The sequence below is a fragment of the Macaca nemestrina genome, chromosome 13 (genome assembly GCF_043159975.1).
Source record: "Macaca nemestrina isolate mMacNem1 chromosome 13, mMacNem.hap1, whole genome shotgun sequence".
Lineage (NCBI taxonomy): Eukaryota > Metazoa > Chordata > Mammalia > Primates > Cercopithecidae > Macaca > Macaca nemestrina.
This window is the reverse complement of record NC_092137.1, coordinates 33127971-33149701: the sequence shown is the minus strand read 5'-3', so window position 1 is coordinate 33149701 and position 21731 is coordinate 33127971. Positions and strand designations below refer to the sequence as shown.

The 21731-nt window shown below is 39.0% G+C and overlaps 1 protein-coding gene across 11 annotated transcripts in view; it reads right to left on the bottom strand.

Moving 5' to 3' along the window:
• Positions 1 to 21731, bottom strand: part of LOC105464817 (latent transforming growth factor beta binding protein 1) — a 445139-nt gene that overhangs the window by 278452 nt on the left and 144956 nt on the right. For all 11 annotated transcript variants that reach the window (XM_024787691.2, XM_024787692.2, XM_011712889.3 and 8 more), the window contains one exon: positions 4039 to 4208. In XM_024787691.2, coding sequence (XP_024643459.2) covers positions 4039 to 4208 — 170 coding nt within the window. The remainder of the gene's footprint in view (positions 1 to 4038; positions 4209 to 21731) is intronic.

The window sequence follows — 21731 nt, the reverse complement described above, 5'->3', positions numbered from 1 at the left end:
TCTAGATGTTTTCAGTGGAATGAATGACTGTGAGTCTCTAGATCAAGAACTGGCAAACTATAGCCCATGAGCCAAATCCAGCCACCTGATCTCCTACAACCTGAGAGGTAAGAACGATATTTACATGTTTAATAGATACATTTTAAATAGCTATATAAATATCTACCTAAGATCCTCAATTTGCCTATTGTCTCACAAAGTCTAAAGTATTCCCTAAAAGTCTACCAATCCCTGCTCTAGATGATACTGATGCAAATTAAATTATTTTAAGGCCAACAAATAAAGCAGAACACTAAAAGTTACTAATTTATCACTAGAAATATCCCTTACCGGCTGGGCATGGTGGCTCACGCCTGTAATCCCAACACCTTGGGAGGCCGAGGTGGGCGGATCACTTGAGGTCAGGTGTGGCCAACCAGCCTGGCCAACATGGTGAAACCCTGTCTCTACTAAAAATACAAAAACTAGCTCGGCAGTAGTGGCGCACACCTGTAATCCCAGCTACTTGGGAGGCTGAGGCAGGAGAATTGCTTGAGACTGGGAGGCAGAGGTTGTGGTTAGCTAAGATCGTGCCACTGCACCCCATTATTCATAATAGCCAAGAGAGTGGGAACAACCCCAAATGTCCATCAACTGATGAATGGATAAACAAACTGAGATATATATCTCTATACAATGTGGGAGTATTACTCAGCCATAAAAAGGAATAAGATACTGATATATGCTACAACACAGATGAACTTTGAAAAGACGCTGGAAAAAAAAAAGATATCCTTTACCAAAGACCAGAGAACACTTAGCACAGGATGTCAAGTTACCTAGAAAGTGACCAAGAAGACTGGTAAATATACAGAATCAAATTAGGAAAAGCAGTGTGTACACATTGGACAGGGATGGTGAATTGCATTATCGAAACTCTGGCAAAATCCATAAAATAGTCATCCCTCCCAAAAGAAAGCACCTCACTAGCAACTTGGTTAGTTTCTCTCTATCTATAATGTTTTCTCTGGAGAGTGCTACATTTGACACATTAATGTATTTTACTTTACTTAATCCATTGCCTCCATCCTCATCTCTTTCCTGCTTATTCAAAACAATTGTTCTTTTTCTCTTACCAAGTGTCGAGAGCAAATCCTTATTCCCTTGGGCTTGTAGACTACTGTTTCCTCCTATTATGAGCTAAAAGTTGCACAGTGCTTGGAGCTCAAGGTATGCATTATTATTATTGCTCTTGTAATATATCAATATTAAACATACCAACTGGTAATTACTGTAGACCCCGTTTAATCACTTTTAAAGGGAGAAGATAACACTTGTTATTGCCAACCTAAATGTCTTCTCTAGTTCTAGTAGCTTCTCAAAAGTAATGGCAGTGGACTACTATGACATACCTCACTCCTTCAATTTCACTCCAAGATACATCATGCTCAAACCATCTTAGCATCTTCTGTTTTTCTAAAGAATCACAACTATCAGTTTCTGTTTGACCTTCAAATCTTTCAGCACAATAAGAAATTAATCTGTTTGCATTTGATCCCTTCTGTAAATATGAAAATGAAGATGCTAAAAGCTGCTTTTCCTCAGACTTCTCTGACTAACTTTTCCTTCCTTTCTGTTCCATGTAAGGCTTCCTTGGAGCCTCCTCTTTTACCTACCACAGAATGGAAGTATGCAGAGACACAGTATGTTTAGGTCCTTCCTACTACTTGTACCTCCTTTCCAGTTTTAATCATCTTTAGTGGTTCTTACTCCATTTTGCTATTTCAGTATCCTTCATGGTCCTGCCAAATTACCTCTTTTAAAAACTTTCCAACTAGCCCTCCAGCTCTCGGTAGAGCTATGGCCTCAGCAAAAATAGCCACATCTCCCTTCTTGCCTTTCCCACACGCTTAACTCTTTCAGTTAATTCCTGAGCTTTTTGAACAACAGCCATCTTTTAGGGGGTTTGAGCAGAGAACACTATCACTATGATAATACACATTAGTCCACATTCTTTTACTAGCTCCCTACTGTGTAGAAAACATATTTAAACAGGATGAGTGGGAAAGTTATGGACAGAACAGATAAGAAACTTATCTTCACAGTCTTCTAAAATATAATCTCATCTTTCAGAACACAGTTCAACCAAGATTTGAGAGTTTAAAATACATATATACACATGAGTGTGGGAATACACACAGAGTGGGAATTTTCATTCCAATAACAAATTATAGAAAACAAATCAAAACCACAGTCTAGTCTCTAGTCTTAATACCAGTGTTCTCTAACCATCTTTTCCTGATACCTCCAGATAATTCAGAATTCTCTTCTTTTATCAGTATGATCATAAACTTTAAAAACTCTCTTCCCGGATAGGTACGGTGGCTCACGCCTGTAATCCCAGCACTTTGGGAGGCCGAGGCGAGCAGATCACGAGGTCAGGAGATCGAGACCATCCTGGCTAACACCATGAAACCCTACCTCTACTAAAAATACAAAAAATTAGCTGGGCATGGTGGCGGCGCCTGTAGTCCCAGCTACTCGGGAGGCTGAGGCAGAAGAATAGCGTGAACCCGGAAGGCGGAGCTTGCACTGAGCCGAGATCACGCCACTGCACTCCAGCCTGGGCGACAGAGCAAGACTCCGCCTCAAAAAAAAACAAAAAAAAAAAAAAAAAAAACACACCTCTCCTCCCATCACACTCTGATTTGGGAGCTGTTTTTTAAAAAATTGTCATCTATATAAAACCCCAAGGAAAGAAGAAGTAGATCTTTTACTTAATTAATTTATTTAAATGAATTTTAATTTATTTATTTAAAGAGATAAATGACGGCTTACCCTCAGAAGCATCCTTCACGAAAAAGATCCTGCCTGTCTAGTTAAGAAGCGTAATGATAAATAGGTCATCACAGGTAACTTTTATCAGAGGATTCAGAGCACAACTGCCATAAGCCTTCACACAAAAACATGACATTTATATTTAAGAAAAAGATGGTGCATGACTGTAGTCCTAGCTACTTAGGAGGCTGAGATGGGAGTAGCCACCGGTCACTGAGCAGGACTTTCTCAAAAGACAAAAAGTGGATGTACAAACCTGCTGTTAGATACTCTTTCTGTTAAATGACCAATTCTGAGGGAAGAGTCAATCATTTTAGATTCAGTACAGAAACGGGGAGGTGGAGTGGGTGTAGGGAACCAAAGCCACAACGCATATGGACTTCACAAGTGCCAAACAGTAGTAAAAACTGTATCTCAACTCTTCATACTGTTCCCAGTGGTGAAAGATGGTCCTTTTCCACCTCACAACTGGCATTCTCTTTCACTACCTATGGTGCAGGCAATCAGTCAACATGTGACAGGGCAGGAAGCCGCTGGAACGAGAGTATGTGTCTAGCTCTCGCCTTTGGATGGGCTGCGCCTCACTCCAGAACGTTTTCTCCAGATGCTGCCAGCAGACACTCTGTAATACCTAAACCACAAATCATCACATTCCCCACCCTTTGAGCCAGGCCTTGTCCTTGAGCTTCCCACATAGCGAGATATTAACCAAGCTGGCCACTGATACAATAGTGCTTTACAAATTCAGAGAAATCTGCCACGCCAGCTGCTTGATACACTAAAAACTAGGTGAGCCTTATAATGTAAAAATATCCACTGTAGGAGAACCTCAGAGAGCCATGCAGGACATTTCAGACGTTTCACAAGGCACGAGTCCTGGCTAGCTTACTAAAGAAAATATTTCATCAATGTAAACATGTCAGACATATGACTGGACCCAAAATTAGAGCAAATATGTTAGACATGAAGCCATCTTGCAGAAACAGAATGACAGGCAGGTCACTTCAGATTCATTTCCAAAATCCAGGAAAAGCTGCTTTTCCTCAGAAGAAGGAAACCATGCTAAATTTCTGCTGTCTGGTTGTTTTAGGAACCAATGTGGATTTTTAGTGACTCTCGAATTTTATCTACTGTGACACATTAAAGCCGTCTACACTGAACAAAGCGTTTCCAATCTCTGATACCGTAACTTAGGAAAATGATTGATAACACTATACTCACGCTGAAAAGGTGCCGCAACTTGATCCTGCACGTATCTTAAAGGGAAAGAACCTTCAGTGGACTGCTCTCCCGAAATCCCCTTCTGGGCTGGAAAGTACTTGGGCTTGAGCACATATTCCTGGGTCTGGCTATGGTGAATCATCACGCTCTGGGAGGAAAGGGGAGTCACTCTGGGAAGAAACAAAATAAAGAGAAGGAATTAAATAATGGACTTTTAAAAGTCAGCTAATAAGGAAAGGATAAGAAACGAGTTAAATGTAGAAAGGAGCATCAATTCCAAGCAAGGCTCTTTTTTTTCCCTTCAAATATTGTCACTGACCACTCATGACATACAAGGAGGTAAATGACGGCTTACCCTCAGAAGCGTCCTTCACAAAAAAGATCCTGCCTGTCTAGTTAAGAAGCGTAATGATAAATAGGTCATCACAGGTAACTTTTATCAGAGGATTCAGAGCACAATTGCCATAAGCCTTCACACAAAAACATGGCATTTATATTTAAGAAAAAGATGGTGCATGACTGTGGTCCTAGCTACTCAGGAGGTTGAGATGGGATGATCACTTGAGCCCAGGAGTTTGAGACTGGAGTGAACTATGACTGCACCACTGCACTCCGGCCTGGACGACAAGAGTAAGACCCCATCTCTAAAAAGGGAAAAAAGACAAAGATGTTTACACAGACAGGTATATATTTAATAAGAGTGCAGCACTGGAAATGGGAAAGGGGAAAATAGGGAAGAAAGTACAGGAAGGGAATTATGCAAGAAATCCCCACCTTGATTAGTTAAGCAAAATCAATCATAAACAATTAAAGCCTGTATGATCCAGTGGACCTTCTAACTCTGCCTACCACTAAAGGTTAGCTGGTTAATCTCTTTAAGCCTCAGTTACCTAATCTGTACTGTAGAATCTCTGCGACCCTGAGCTGAGAAAAACAGTGATTGTAAAAATCTGAACAAATGCAAACTAAAAGAATAATAATTTTAATTCCCTTTTGAAATATAAATTACGATGCCGCTTTGGGAAACAATTTTTTATGCTGTGTCTCATAATGATATAAATCATACTATTTGAGTTAAATGTGTTATAATTATACTCTCATTATCTTTTTAATAGCACGAGTCAAGACTTCTGGGAACTTCTGAACATGATTACTATGTGCTCATCCTCCTGGTCCAACCCTTGTTTTCTGTGACAGTTCTCTTCTACTACATCTAATTCATATTTTAAAATAAGCCTCTGCCCAGATTCAGTTATTCCCTGAGGAAGAGGAATGAAAAATATAAAGAAGATATACCAACTAATTCCAGAATATGCAAAATTGCTACTGAAATGGTTAGGACAGTGCATTTTTGCAGCAAGCTGAGCCTTTAGAAAGGAACATGCTCTCTAATGCAATCTGACCCAAAACACTGACCCTAAGGAGGGACTGACTATCTGCACAAGGGGAAAAAATGATGCCATGGCAGTTAGTGCAAAAGGCAAATTGTCAAGCCACCCAAAACATTGTATGGTGATACAATGTCTCATATCAAAAGCAGCAAAAGAAACGTTAATAGTCTCACTCTATTGGATTCGTTCTCATTGGAGCTGGTGAATGAGCTATTCCATGGGACAAGGCATCCATGAGATAAAGGAATAGAAGAGGCTAGAATTAGGGTGCTTCCCTCTTAGTCAGTAATCTGGATCTACCCCTTAAAATCCTGTCGTTTCAGGAAAGCCTGGAAAATCTATTTTGGGCCTGGATTTTCCCAGATGCGGTACCATGCAAGGGCACTCCCTTTGTCACCAGACTAATGACTAAATTACTAAAAGCCTGAGGTTTAACATTGCGAACACTTTTGTTTTGATGATGTAAGTGTTGTTTTGAACATTAAGTGTGTTTGGTTGGGATAGAGCAGCAAGTGAAACAGCTGGACACATCTGGTAGTGACTGATAAGAACCACAAGTCTCTTCTATCAGCCTCTTGGAAACAGGAATCCTCCGCATCTCGGAAGCAACTTGCCCTCTGGCCACGCTGCCACCCTGTCACCATGCTACTCTGACCCACTGAGAGATGTACAGGCTAGCTCCTATTCAGGAAAGGAAAACCCAGCTTTCCAGGAGACCTTGGGCTACTGCACCTAATTCGTGCCCCAACCACAGCCAGAAAGGTAAAAGTATGGGGTCCGCTTTCTACTTGAGGTTGTCTCTTGTCTCCCCTCTGAAACAAGGAAGCAGAGGACAAGAAATGAGCTGAAAGCATACATGTGGACGGGCCTTTTTTCCCTGAATGTAACAGAAAGGTAATAAACAAACGAGGTAAAACCAAGCTCTACTAGGTCTAGAACTTAAGTAACAGCCCTCAGCCATCACTAACTTAAGGAAATCAGTAGTTAAGTGCCACTACTGTCTACATATTCCTCAAGTTACAAACACATTGCAAATATGGAGCTACACACAGCTGCCCCCACTCCCTTACCTTCTCCTTCTTCCCCCCATGACAGGGGTGTGTGCACAGGTACCCCACAGGCTAATGCCCCTCTGCCCCACAGCCCCACAGAGACAGAAGCAAGGCCATGGACAGGACCCCTGCTGAGGCAAGTAGAGGAAACTGTCCCATTACTCATCCTACAAGCATTATGTGAAATCATCACCCTACGCTCTCTTCTTCACCTTCTCCTTCATGGTTGGTGTCCACTTTTTTTCTCTAATTTCATTATTCACAGTTATTTCCACTTCAGACCACCTTGCAGTCTTACAAATATATATTCTCTCTACTTCTTCCTTTCCTTCTCTGTTACCCTGAGTATTTCAGAGAAAAGTCTCTCTCCACTTAAACTGGGATTTCCTCCTCCCTTCCCTCTTCTCCAGAAACAGAAAAGCTTTACTATCACCAGTGAACATCAAATTAGTTATAGCAATGTAACCGTAATTTTTTTAAATGGGGGACTAAATTTAAAAGAGAAAATTATATTACAAACTGCAGAGATTCTGGTTCAAACTGGTTGGCAGGGGCACCCATATATTTCCCCTTCCTCCAAAGACATCCTTAAAGTTTCAGGTAAGAAATTAAAAAGATATAAATCCAGGGTTGATATCTAGCTATTATGCAATAGTACAGCCACATTAGTGGTTTAAAATATTTAAATACTCTGTACTGATGAAGCGCTACTATCCCAATGCCCTAAGAGCCCCTCCCACTGATGGATCTCCCTGTCCCATCCACTGGGCCCCCTAAGACATCTCCTCAATCCTATAAATAAAGAGTTAACCTTTGACAGAGCTGGAGAACTCAGGGTCTCTGCTCCAGCATCCCTTCTGATTGATCCAGACCTGTTCTACACAGGTTAATAAATACGTTTCATATCATCCATTAATAAACACACAAGAGACATTTCAACAAATCTGTAAGAGATTCAACATGCACCAAGAAACACTGGCTGTTTTAACAGGGTGGAGCAAGCCATGGCCTTAAAAAATATTTTTCTAACTTCTTTCACCTCAATCCACAGTAAAAAGTACATTTTACAAGGAGATCCAATCCATATCTACATATATGTCTGTGTTTTGGCATAACTAAAACAAATTTTACAAAACAGTGTTTATCCTTATGATGTGCAGGGCACCCTGATATGTTCTCTTCTAAGCTATTCTTTTCATATAATCTTGAGTCACTACATGTATTTCATGACTTCATGAGTTCCCTAATAGGTTACAACCCGGTAGTTCAAGGGCACTGGTCAGGAGTCACTGTGAAAGAGTACAGACACAGAGGAAGCAGTCATCGCAGGGGACCACAGAAAGGTTAGGAATACTTAAGCCAAGTAAAGGGTGAAAATGAGATGTAGGGCTGAACAGTGTTATCTCAATTGAAAGCCTATATATGAAGACAATTGTTTTCCCCAACTCAAGCAAGGGAGGAGAAGTCAATGCCTGACTTCAAAGCTTCAAAGGACAGGCTGACTTTAGTTGGTGGCTGATGACTTTAAGTTGAAGCCAGTGCTCATTTACCATTCCCAAAATCCTAGGGCTCTTGAGAATTATGCTCAGATCATGCCACTGCACTCCAGCCTGGGCAACAGAGTGAGACTCTGTCTCAAAAAAAAAAAAAAAAAAAAAAAAAAAGACTTTCTACCAGCAAAAAGATCACATATGATTTGAAGGCTCAGAGGATCACGAGCATTTTCGAGCAATAAGATATTTTTAAATTTTAATTTAAAAATTAATTTCAATTTTAAACAATTAATGTACTTTTTTTAGACATAATGCTATTATATACTTAACGGACTAAGGTATAGTGTAAACATAACTTTTACATGTACTTGGAAACCAAAATATTCATGTGACTTGCTTTATTGGGATACCCACTTTCTTGGTCTGGATGTGAACCCTCAGTATTTCCCAGTGTGCCTATAATGACTTTGGGAAGAAGGCTGGGGGACGGGGGGTGAAGTAAATAAGCTAAGTCTTCATTTACTAGAGCAAGACATTTTAGACAACATCTAAAGTGAATAAATGGAGACGGGGCCATATGGAGATAACTATAAGAACTAATAGGACTTGAGGATCAAATGAGCAAAGGGGTGGGGACAGCCAGGAAAGGAGTCCAGCAACTTGCAGGTTTCAAGCCCACTGGAAGGATATTTTTGGTTCAAAGCCGAGGGGAAAAGTAAGTGCGATGAGGTGTGCCGAGCCACGTCTGTCAGAAGAAAGGGCCACTCTATGAGAGGGCAAGAATGATTATGCCAGTTTAGAAAGAGAAATGTGGGTTGGATCTCTAAGGAGAAGTTAGGAAAAGCCTCTGAGTTTAGGATAGTGACATTCTAGGAGAGGCCAACATCTTCAAATCCAAAAATGTTGCAGGAAAAACAACAGGGAGCCACACGGTCCTGGAGGACACTCACACTTAATGGTAGGGACATAAAGAGAATATAGGAGGACAAAAAAGTCAGAAGAGGAGAAAAACAAGAATCAAGTCAGTTCAAAAATGGTAAGTGGAAGAAAGTTTCTAGGAGGAAGCGGGAGAGGATCACCTGCAAATTGCTGCAGAAAACCAAAGGAATAAGAAATCCGAAAAGGCCGCTGGGTTTGGTGGAAGGTCACTAATCTAAACGAACAAGGGCCAGAGAAATCAACAGTGTGGTGTTAGGAATGGTAGGAGCCAAAATATGACTGCATATTATGTGATGGGGAGATACTAGTGACACACAGAAAAGAAAGAACAAGAGAAACAGGCCAGAGGCTGGGGTCTGGCTCACCATCTGAAGACTTGAATCTGCGGAAACCTCTGTATCTTTGTAAGCAAAGGGAAACAATCGCATAAAACTGCTTTCTTTAAAAGAAAGAATTAGTCACATACTGTTTACACTGCTGCCTTCCTAGTGGCAAGTTTTGGCGCACAGACGGACTAAACTTTTCCATATTTCTACTAAATCCATTATTTGACCTGCGGAGAGGGTGGGAGGATCTGGCAGAACACAAGGCCCTTTCCAGTTAAGAAAAGGGCTTTGGACCTCACAGAAAGGAACCCCCAATAGCACAAAAAGTTTCCCACAGAAGTCAAGTCCAACACAATCTAACCCGTTTCCCTGTGTTGAGGGTCCTTAGTTTTATAACAGGAGTAAGGAAAAGCAGAAGAGGAAACAGGGATGCAGGAGGAAGGTGCAGTGGTCAACTTCAGGCTGCCAGGGTCAGTTCTTCTCCACAAAATTCAAGTGATCAATTGTACCCCGCCTGCCTGCAAGTTGTTGAGAAGGACGGGTGAATGCTATTCCAAAAGCAGGATAGGCATTCAAGTAAATTAAAGTGTCAGCTATGATTTGATGCAGAAACCCTCTTCCCCTTGGAGAGTACTCAAGGGCAATATGCACATAGGGAATGGCAAAGAATATGCAAACCATCAGGAGGATGCTACATGGCAGCGTAACATACAAACACACACACACACACACATAAAGGGAGATGAGGATTTATGGTCCATGACCCCATCCATATGGAATTACCTATCAGACCAAAACAGAATTAGGAGGTAACACGCTGCTGATGAAGAGACTAAAGGGAAGCACATACAGACAATGCAAACAGCATACAGACTATGCATACAGACAGTGCATACAGCATACAAACTATGCATACAGACAGTGCATACGGCGTACAGGTTATGCATACAGAAAATGCATACAGCATACAGACTATATATACAACACAGAGACTGTGCATACAGACAGTGCATACAGTCTACAGACTATGCATACAGATTGTGTGTACAACATAGACACTGTGCATCTAGAGAGTGCATACAGCATAAACACTGTGCATACAAACAGTGCATACAGCATACAGATTATGCACACAGACTATGCACACAGACTATAAAATATAGAGACTGTGCATACAGACAGTGCATACAGCATACACACTATGCATAGAGACAGTGAATACAGCACACAGACTGTGCATACACAGTGCACACACCATACAGACAGTACATACAGACAGAGCATTATAGATTGTGCAGACAGTGAGTGCATACAGCATACAGACTGCATACAGCTTACAGACAGTGCCTACAGCATATAGACTGTGCATTCAGCATACAGACAGTGCATACAAACAACATATACAGACTGCTAGTAAAGAATATGGGAAAACCAGAGTATGCCAGAAAAACACAGTAAAAGTAAAATGAAACAAGCAAACCACAAAGTCATGAAAATGGGAGAAATGAAAATATAAGAGAAAGACCAATAAAAATCATCTTAGACTAAATGAGATGAAAGAGAACAAAGGGATTGAGAAATTAAAATGAAAGAAGGTAGATATTTGAGGGAAAAAAATACAGAAAATAAGGGAATTTTAGTAATGGTCATTAATAAACATGATCAACACATCAGCTAATTCCAAATCTTCCCTTACCAGTGGTTCTTAACCAGGGGCTGTATTTGCTTCTTAGGGACACCTGGCAATGTCTGGAGACATTTTTAAGTGTCAAGACTTGGAGATGGCAGACTGGCATCTAGTGGGGAAAAGCCAGGGATGTCAATAAATATCCTATAATGCACAGGACAGCCCCGCACCCCAACAAAAAAAAGTATCTGGCCCAAGCTGTCAATAGTTCCACGGTTAAAAAATAGTCCTCTTGGGGGGGGTTGGTGGCTCAAGCCTGTAATCCCAGCACTTTAGGAGGCCGAGATGGGCGGATCACGAGGTCAGGAGGTCGAGACCATCCTGGCTAACACAGTGAAACCCCGTCTCGACCAAAAAATACAAAAAACTAGCCGGGCGAGGTGGAGGGCGCCTGTAGTCCCAGCTACTCGGGAGGCTGAGGCAGGAGAATGGCGTAAACCCGGGAGGCGGAGCTTACAGTGAGCTGAGTTCCGGCCACTGCACTCCAGCCTGGGCGACAGAGCAAGACTCCGTCTCAAAAAAAAAAAAAAAAAAAAAAAGTCCTCTTAACGTGGGCTATTATCACCAAACTATTATAACAGATATGAGTGAAGAGCCAATGGCAGACAGGTTTATAAAGATGATGGGGCCAGGCACACAGAAATTTCGACCCTTGAGAAGGAGGAGATCGAAACTGCACAACCTCTTAATGTGTCCTCTGGATGCCCCATTAGGCCAGAGAGGTGGCCCCATACCCAAGTTGCCTGGATGTAAGACATATCCTCTTCTCTTCTATATTTAATTATGAAAGCTACATGCTAAAAAAGCAGATATCCTATCTGCAAAAGATGAGGTAACTGTATTCAAAAATTCTGAAAAGCACAGTACAGCAAAATCATCAAAACCTTCAACTGAGTAAGTTATTTAACAAGCAACCATTGAAAGAAATACCGTTAATAACTAAAGTCCTGAGTTCCTCAAAAAATGAGCTGCTACATTTGGTTACTCAGGACAGCTTACCTAAAACCAAATTAAAAAGAAATTGCAGCCATCTCCTGTTTATCTAAACTAAAAAAGGCCAGAGAAAACCTAACTAATACAATCCAAAAAAAAAAATTCAAAATATAAACAGTCTAATCATTAAGGTTCCTAGCCTATTGGGAAAATGCCAATCACGAGATTTTTTTAACTGAATTCTAAGAACCAAATCTGAGCTCTACCACTTATCATGGGAAGGAAGGGAAGAATTACCTCAACTTCCTCATAGTGATATAAGAGTAATGACATTGCCTCACAAAGTTAATGCAAAAACAATGAGGAAGGGTGATTTTTTTTATGATGGGTGAAAATACCTAGCACAATATCTGATATTCGATTCTTTCACTCCTCTTCCAATAAGGACCAAACAGAAACAATTTCATCCCTCTGATAATATTAGATTTCTACTGAAAGACTGCCTAAGTGTACAATTAAGAAAAAAGCAAAGCTTACTTTTTAAAGTTTCATTAAATATAAGCTTCACTTAAAAAATTCTTTTGAAGTTATTTGTAAACAATGAGCTCAGAATATGCAAAGTCCCATTCAGCAGTCTTAGGGTCAGCTGTTCACACTCTTAATAGCTAATGAGTTTGTAAGAGTCAAGGAACCTAGCACTACAACCGCTGTGAAAAATCAGTTTTGCAGCTCTTCGAAAAGCTATTAAGCACAGAATTACCATATAATTTGACAATTCTCCTAAGCACTGAAAGCAGGGTCTCAAACATACTTATGTTCCACTGTTCACTGCAGCGTTATTCATAACAGCCAAAAGGCAGAATCTACAACCCAAATGTCCTGGAACAAAGGAACAAACAAAATGTGGTTTGTCCATGCAATGGAATATTATCTAATCCTAAAAAGAACTGCAACTCTAACACATGCTACAACACAGATGAACCTTGAAAACATCATGCAAAGTGAAATAAGACAGAGATAAAAGGACAAATGCTGTATGATTCCACTTCTATGAGGTCCCTAAAATAGGCAAATTTATAGACAGAAAATAGAGCAGAGGTTATCACCAGGGGTTAGCGGGAGAGAGAGAATGACTGTTTAATAGGTAGAGTTTCTCTTCTGGGGGGATGAAAAGTTCTGGAAACAGAAAGTAGTGATGGTTGCACAGCACGGTGCATGTACTCCCAGGAACTGCACAGTGAAAATGGTTAAGATGGCAAGTTTTACGTTACATATACTTTACAAAAACTTTTTTAAAACTATATTAAAAAGGCAATTATACCCTAGATTCCTTTAAAAAAAAAAACGTCAGGTATCACAGTGAATGAGGGAAAAAGCAGCTGGGTTTCTTGCCCCTCCTGCCCCATCCTTCATATTTCTGGATGACACAGTGTCAAGCCTTGTTCATCTCAGCCAATTTCAAATATGTCTTTATCCCCTTTTAGGCAACCATTTGAGATGCCAATTCTGGAGTAGCAGAGGTATATACTTCTATCCCATATGTTATCAACTTCACTTTTACTCCTCCTGCACTCTCGCACTCTTCACTTAGCTGTTCCCATGAACCACAGCATGAGATGTCAGCCTCTGTAGCTGTTAACATGTTATGCTCTCCAGTGATGCTCCTCTTACCGCATTGTAAGGAATTAACATCTAGTTTGCCAGATGTCAGACATAACCTTTATCCACTTTCCTGGGTGGACTTCCTTGCCTAACTTCGCTCACTCCCCAGATTCTTCTCCCACTGCATTGCTGTAGCAGTTGATTTACATGTTTTATTCAACTCTCCACCTCGCACCCTAATGGAAGCAAGAAGAGACGGTCATGGATTTTGGTTTCGGATGCTAATTTTATATATTCCCCCTCGTGACCTTTAAGCCTAGAAAAATTGAAAAGGTAGTGGGAAGATGTCAGAGAAGTTCTTCTTTCACAATTTTCCCTCTTACTAGCCAGCACCTTCCTGACACTAAAGCACTATGAGAGGCACCCACAGAGTCAAGGATAAATCCAATGGGTAGGAGGACCCAAGCACCCACTTCTCCAGGACAGGGCATCCACGTAGCACACGGTGCTCAACACAGGGGACGAATAAACTGTACCACACAGGATCTGGGAAACTCAAATCATCCATCAGCCCATGCTACTGAATCTCTGACAGCCCCCAACTCAAATGTTACCAAATTCCTCTAAGTCTCAGTCTCTTCACTTTTGAAGTATAGGACTCTATGAGATAGCTCCATAGTCCTCTAGCTTTCAGAGTTCAACCAGCACATCAAGAACTGTAGCTCCAAAACTGTTCTCCAGTCACACCAAAAAAAATTTCATATGGGAAAAATTTTTTAATGTAATATACATGTAGATATCTGTTCAAATTAGGAAGAGAATCTCTCAGGGTTTTATTTTCCCACATTCAAGCTAAATAACATTAAATAAAAAGGGAAAATTCTTTCAATTTTTAAGGAGAATGCAATAAACTCTGTTTTTCTCAAATGGCCTTGTTTTTTTTCTATTACAATTGCTGCTAAACTAGGTCACCTAAGTAATAAATATTGAAAGCATTTAACCAAATTCAAACATCTGTTCCAATCCCCTTTTAGGGCTTGATCCAGCTGAAACAAAATATCTACTGCCCTACAGGACCTGCAAGATCCTCTAACACTGCCGAAAATGTTGGAGGGGTTTTTTTCCCCTAAAGCCAATATATCTGGAGAAAAAAAATATATGGCTCATTTCAGTATGTCTGGAGCACGAGTACAAAATTATATGACAAGTTGCAAAATCTGAACAAGTAAATCTTCTTATACTAGGACAATAGGACTCACAGTCAAACTTCAGTTGGGTATGTACCCAATTTAAGCCCCAACTTGGTAGGTCTGTTCAGAGAAAATGGTGAAGGTAGTGCCTCTACGGTTTCCATATATACTAGGAGAGCCTTGCCCTGAGGCTAGTTGCCCTACTTTGCATTGGAATTTCTAAGCAAATAATTCAAGTCTGACTTTCGGAAAAAATGTATTGACTTTATAAAATAAAGTTCATTTGTCGGCCAGGCACGGTGGCTCACACCTGTAATCTCAGCACTTTGGGAGGCCAAGGTGGGTGGATCACCTGAGGTCAGGAGTTCAAGACCAGCCTCACCAACATGGTGAAACCCCGTCTCTACTAAAAAAAACAAAAAAAAACAAAAAAAAAACAAAATTAGCTGGGCGTAGTGGCACATGCCTGTAGTCCAAGCTGCTCGGGATGCTGAGGCAGGGGAATCACTAGAACTCAAGAGGCAGAAGTTGCAGTGAGCCGAGATCACACCACTGCACTCAGCCTGGACAACAGAGTGAGACTCTGTCTCAGAAAAAAAGTCATTTGTATATAAAAAGACACCATAAAGTTAATAGTTAAATAATACATTTGAAAAATATCTGCAATGCACACGAAAAATTAAGGCATAAGATACAGAAGTTTCCCACAAAGTGATAACAAGACAAATTGGTGACTCAATGCAAATAAAACAAAATCCAATAGGAAGGAAGATGGACAAAGGACATGAATAAGCAATTTACTAAATAAATCTAAATGACCATGATATATGAAACAATGCCCACCAGCACCACTACTGAGGAAAAGGCAAACATAATGAGATTACAGTTGCACTCACCTTGCTAATTAATTAGCAAACTATTTTTCTTAAAAGAACTATTGCTGATAGGGATATAAAGTGGGGGGAGAAGTATACTCTGGAATCCCTAATAGAAACAGGAATTGTAACAGACTTTGGAAACCAATCTATAAAAAGTTATATTAAAAACTGATGTACTCATTGACCTACTAATCACATTATTTAAGAAATAATAGTCTAGTATGTAAGGATACATATTTAACATGGTTATTGAATGACTGTTTATAACAGCAAAGAGAAAAATTAACAGAAACTAAATGTTAATTAACAGAAGATTCACTCAATAAATCAGCATATTTACAAAATGGAGTGCTATATAACCATTAAAAATCAATCCCGTCAATGTTAGGGAGGAACTTCTATACTGTATTTTAAGTGAGAAAATCAAGGTGTAGAAACATTAGTATACTATATCCTTATTATTTATTAAGCAATAAAAAAGTTAAAGATAATTATACAGACAAAAGAAAAACACAGGTTATCCACCACATTATTAATACTAGCTATTTGTGAAGGAGAGTGGTACCATTATAAAGTGGGAAAAGCTAAAAAACAAAATAAAATTGAATTTTAACGATGTCTATGATGTTTTTTAAAAATATGGTATTCCAATGGTGTAAAATGATATGTGTATTTCATAGGTACATGCATAAACAGATGATCAGAAACAAAATACTTCCAATGATCCCACTTGATTGTCACTTCAGTGGTCTTCAAACTAGGCGCCATACCCAAAGAGTACAAATTACAATGCTGGGATACAAAAGAAAAATACTAGAACTTTACATATCGACTTTTACTTTATCTGTAGTTATGTTATTTCATCCACTTGAACTATTTTTAGGATGCTTTATAGTATTAATAATATATTTCCTTAAAAGATGCATATATAAAGTAATATTGAAACATTTTTGCTGATAAGCATATGCAATTTAAAAGTTTAGAGACCATGGTGGATACATTTAAGCAGAGTAATTTTTAACATCAATACTCCTTCAAGAAAGTTTTGATTACAGAATCTAGAGGCAAATATGCTTCTATAGAATCTGTAGGCATATATGATTCTATAGAAACAATGACTAGAGCCACTGTTTCAACTACGATTGGGTTTATCAGTATCTTCCTCTCCCTTCCATCCCCACTCCTACCCTATCAGAGTCACCACGTTATCAGAGCAGGACTTCTCAGACAGAAAACCACCACCACCACCACCACCGCCACCTGCTATCACTTTCTCTTTTTTTTAGTTTAGCTTTGTTTTAAAGAGATGAGGGTCTCCCTACATTGCCTAGGTTGGCCTCGAACTCCTGGCCTCAAGTGATCCTCCTGCCTCAGCCTTCTGAGTAGCTAGAACTAAAATCATGCACCACTGTGCTCAGCTACTTTCTATCACTCTCATGTGTGATCTACCTACACCCATCACCACCGATTTCTTTCCATTCTCTTACAATTGGATTTTCACATCATCTGCTAAATTATTCTCCCAAATAATTCTGTGAGAATGACTCTAAGAATGAACTAACATACGCTTTAAAAACTCTGAAAACTACAAAGCACCATAAAATTGCCACCAATGATCCTGTTGTCATTCTTGTCAGGATAATCGGTTGACAGAACTCACAATTCTTGAGATCCCAACAGTATTTGTTGCAAAACTCTTAGATTTCTGCATATATTACATCTATGTTTGTAATAAACCCCACACCACTCTATTATATTGAGTTCCCATCTGGTGTCCTTCTCCTTAAGCCTAAAGAAATTCCTTCAGAAAGTCTTGCTGTAGAGATGTGCTACAACAAATTATCTCCATTTTCATTTTTATGAAAGTATCTTATTTCACCTTCATTTTTGGAGGATTTTTCTTTGGATACAGAATTCTGAGTATAGATAGTTTATTTCTTAGCACTTTAAAAATGTCATTCCACCATTTTATGACCTGCTTTGTACCTCATGAGAAGTGATCATTTGTACTATTGTTCCAGTCTATGTAATATGTCTTATGACTCTGGCTGCTCTCAAGATTTTCCTTTATCTTTGGTCTTCAGTTGTTTTATTATGCAGTGCCCAGGTGTGGTTTCCTTTTCATTAATCTTGCCTGGGGTTTACTGAGCTTCTTTGATCTCTAAATTTATATTTTTCACCTACTCTGCAAGACTGTCTAATACTATCTCTTTAAACATTTTTCATATTACATTTGCTCTCTTCTTGCCTTCTGAGACTACAATTACACATATGTTAAATTATATGACATTACTCCAACAGCACTCAGATTTTATTCATTTTTCTTTAATAATGTTTCTCTTTCTTTTCTAAATAATTAATATTGATCTACCTTCAAGGCCACTTACCTTTTCAAACTTCCACGTGTTTTTTGATGTTTTCTGTTTTTCTACTAAAAATTCCCCCATCTTTTGTTTCAGTAAGATCATATTTTAAGTCCTTGGGCATATTTATATATATGCTTTTAAAGTCTTGTGCACTAATTCCAACATCTTCAGTCATCTTAGGGTTGTTTTCTACTGACTGTTTTATCTCTTGACTATGAGTCAAATTTCCTTTTCTTCTCATGATTATTAGGTACAGAATATCATGAATATTATGTTGTGGAGACTCTCTATCTACTCTAAATAATGTTGATTATTTTGTTGCCCAGGAAGTTACTTGGCTAGATTCAAACTCCAAATTATCTTTCCTCTACAGTGTGCAGCAGCTGGAACTGCTCAGTTCTTTCAGCTTTCCAGCTGTTGCTTTTCACTAGGAATGTTGGAGTCACCCCAGGATCAGCCAAGAAATTTGGGTAGAGTTTATATAGATGTTTGGGGGTCCCTTATTTCTTTAGTTAACTCCTCTCCAATTTCAGTCTGCTTTTTATTGCTCTCAAATGCCTTCAAATAGTTCACTTTATATTTTGTTCAGAGTTTATAATTTTTATCTGTAGTGCCATTAGTCTGATAAGAAAAATTTGCCCCATCTATATCCTAAAAACACATTTCCTTTATTCAAGATCACTATTGTTATACACTGATATATATTTTCTTGCTTTAAAAAAAGCACAGAATAAAACCATTCTTTGTTAATTTTAAAGACTACAAAAGGGGCAGTAAAGTTCTTAGCTTTTGGTTTCACAGCAACAGTTCACTTACACTAGAAAAACTATATAGCATACAAATTTGAAAATAATTCCACCTCATTATGCATATTTACATTTGGTAATGGAGTTATTTTTAAAGTGAGGAGAAATATGTTATCATTAGAGGAATGGGTAAATGCAACTTGTTTTCATTTGGAAGATGGCATTACCTTGCACATTAGCTCAGAAAGCCACTGGGTTTATAACCATGTGCAGTGCAACTCATGAAAGCAGTCTGTTTGCCAAGGCCAAGGGGATTCACCACATCTCTGGCAACTGGGGAATCTGTAACCTCTAACACACCGAATAATAAAATAGCATTATTATGTGGTACTCACAGAGTACTGTAAGCCAATTACAGTAAATGACTTCAGGTAATTCCCCAGACCTTATCTGTAACTCATGTGATAATGGTCTAGTACTTCTTGAAGGAAGCAGTTGTAACTTCACTGATGAAAAGCAGTGTTCAGACAGCTAAAAGGGACTTAAGAAATCACCTAGTCCAATCTCCTCATTCTACAGGTGAGGAAACTGAATGCCAAAGAAATTAATAACTTATGCAACATCAAAAAATTAAGTAAATGTCAACAATGGCAGAAACAAGTCTAGAGACAACTGCTTCTTCCAATATCTTACATTAGGTCTCCTAGATACAACAAAACAATTAAAATTTTAAAAAAAGACAGTATCAGAGACAAAAGTCTTAAGGGAAGAAGGAAACTGAAACGGAAATCCCTAAATTGTGACTCTCTCACAGCTTGGCATGATCGGGCTCATTTAACCTTCTTATGTCATTGAAGAAGAGACACGAAATTAATTTATTCCAAACAAATTGTTTTGCAGAACTATTAATTAAAAAATTATAGTCTACAAACACGAAAAACTCTAAAAGCTTTACTGAAAGTTACATATCATTAACTTACATTACTAATCCACTACCTTGTATTGCCAGAACCCATTTATCCTGTTAAAACCTCTTTTTACATCTTTAAGTTTCACATTAAATTACTTATGTAGGACCCAGGAGATGCTAAGTTCTAAGTCCCACTTCGTTGAAATGTTAAAAAGAAAATAAAAAGAACTAGTTATGTCCACATTTCTAAAATATATTGCTATCATGAGATTTCTTAGGAATGCCAAGGCAAGTTCTGAGATGATGATGATGATGATAATCACATCATCATTACTGTATATGACCATAATAGTTCTCAGCGGAATTCAATTAGCTGGCTTCTGATAACTGTAGCTTCACAATTATGATTTCTCTTTGTAAGAAATCATTGTATTTTTAAACCAAAGAAATAAGAGCAATTTCTCTTTATATATATACACATATATGTATATACACGTGTGTGTACATATATACATATGTTATATTCATTGCCTAGGGTCTTAAGAATGAAATCAAGAGAAGAATTTGGAAACATTTACACTGGCAAATGCAGAGCCCATGAAGGTAAAACATTAAAAATGTTTTGAGCAGGCGTATCCTAGCTGCCAAAAAAGAAAAAAAAAAAACTGCCAAGAGAATGTTTCAAAATCCTTGAATTGTTCCAACTGTGTAATTTTTTTTCAACTGTTTCCACCAGGCAGTAAATAAAATCCCATTAGAATCCTTGAACAACAGGCTATCTCACTGAATAGGAGGGAGAGCAGGGAGAAAACAATATGGAGGGGAAAGAGGGGCAAGCCAAAAACGTTTGCATTTAACCATCTTAACTGCCGTAAATCAACTATTTTATTTTACTCACTTATTTCCCTTTGAAAATACATGTAAGTGAAACAAAAGCTTGATTCAAATATACCAGGGACTGCTTAGAATGTTGTGAACAAAATGCTAGATTGTTGAAAGACATGTTCCACTTCAGAAAATGTCTGCTGGAGTTTGTGTGGGTGCCACGTGGTCTTCTATTAGAGTGGATGCTCTGTGGGGTGGTCTCTTACTCCCTGGGTTCCCTCCCCTCCACCTGTGACAGAAATGAAAGGAATGTATGAAATTATAAGTGACTGAAACATTCCCCCTAAAAGGAAGGAGTGCAGGTCTATGAATCAGTCCCTTGAGGGCAGGTGGGATTTGTATAATAAGGAACAAAATATACTAGCAGAAAATAGGTCCAGGTAGGTTGGGAGGGTGGGGAAGAGAGGTGGTGAGAAGAATTTGAGAATTTAGGGTCATGGAAATGGGGACTTTTTGGAGGCAGCTGCTGTATGCAGAGTTCGAGGGCAACGGGGAGAGAGGATTTCAAGTTCTTCTGTGGGATCCAGGAGCTCCTCAAATACTCCCTCCATTTAAACCAAAACTGAAGATAAATTACTGATGTTCTCTCTAAGGCTAAAATTCCACCTATGAAACATCCTTCTAGTATTTATTCCTTCTAAGAAAAAAACATTTATCCCATTGCTTGTATATAATACAGATGATGAGAGAATGGGATAAAAAGTCAGAAGGCAGGGAGTGAGGAATAACCCAGAAGGCTTAATGTCTGGAGTTGTCAACACCTATTTGATGGGAGTCTATATTGTAATTCTAAACCTTCCTTTTTTGCTTCAAAGCCCAGACTGAAAGGTTTGTGAGTTTTACAAGTTCTAACACAAGACTATCTTTTCAATAAATTTGATATTTTAAAAAGAACTTTATCATGGCATGCCACAGACTGTCAAAGACAGAACTCAATAAAGAATAGATCCTTTAATAAATCCACAAGGTGTGTTTTTGGCAGATTGTTAAAGGGGTCCACACTTTCGTTTTAATGGCAAAGAACTATAGAACAAGATTACCTACTACTACAATTTGTAGTAGGTAACTTCCCTCACAATTTGTAGATGAAAAATTCAAGATGTAAAAAGGCCACTCTCCACACTCACACAGCTAGAGGTGCCCCATGCCTGGCCAGTGTTGTCTCTTGGAGCTGGGGGTAATGTGAGGACCTCCCTCCCAGGGCAACAGGGGAGGCCCCAATCAGGGAATGTCAGAATGAAAATTCACTCTGAAAGTGGAACTCTGAACAGCATCAAGAAAAGTTCAGAAAGTTT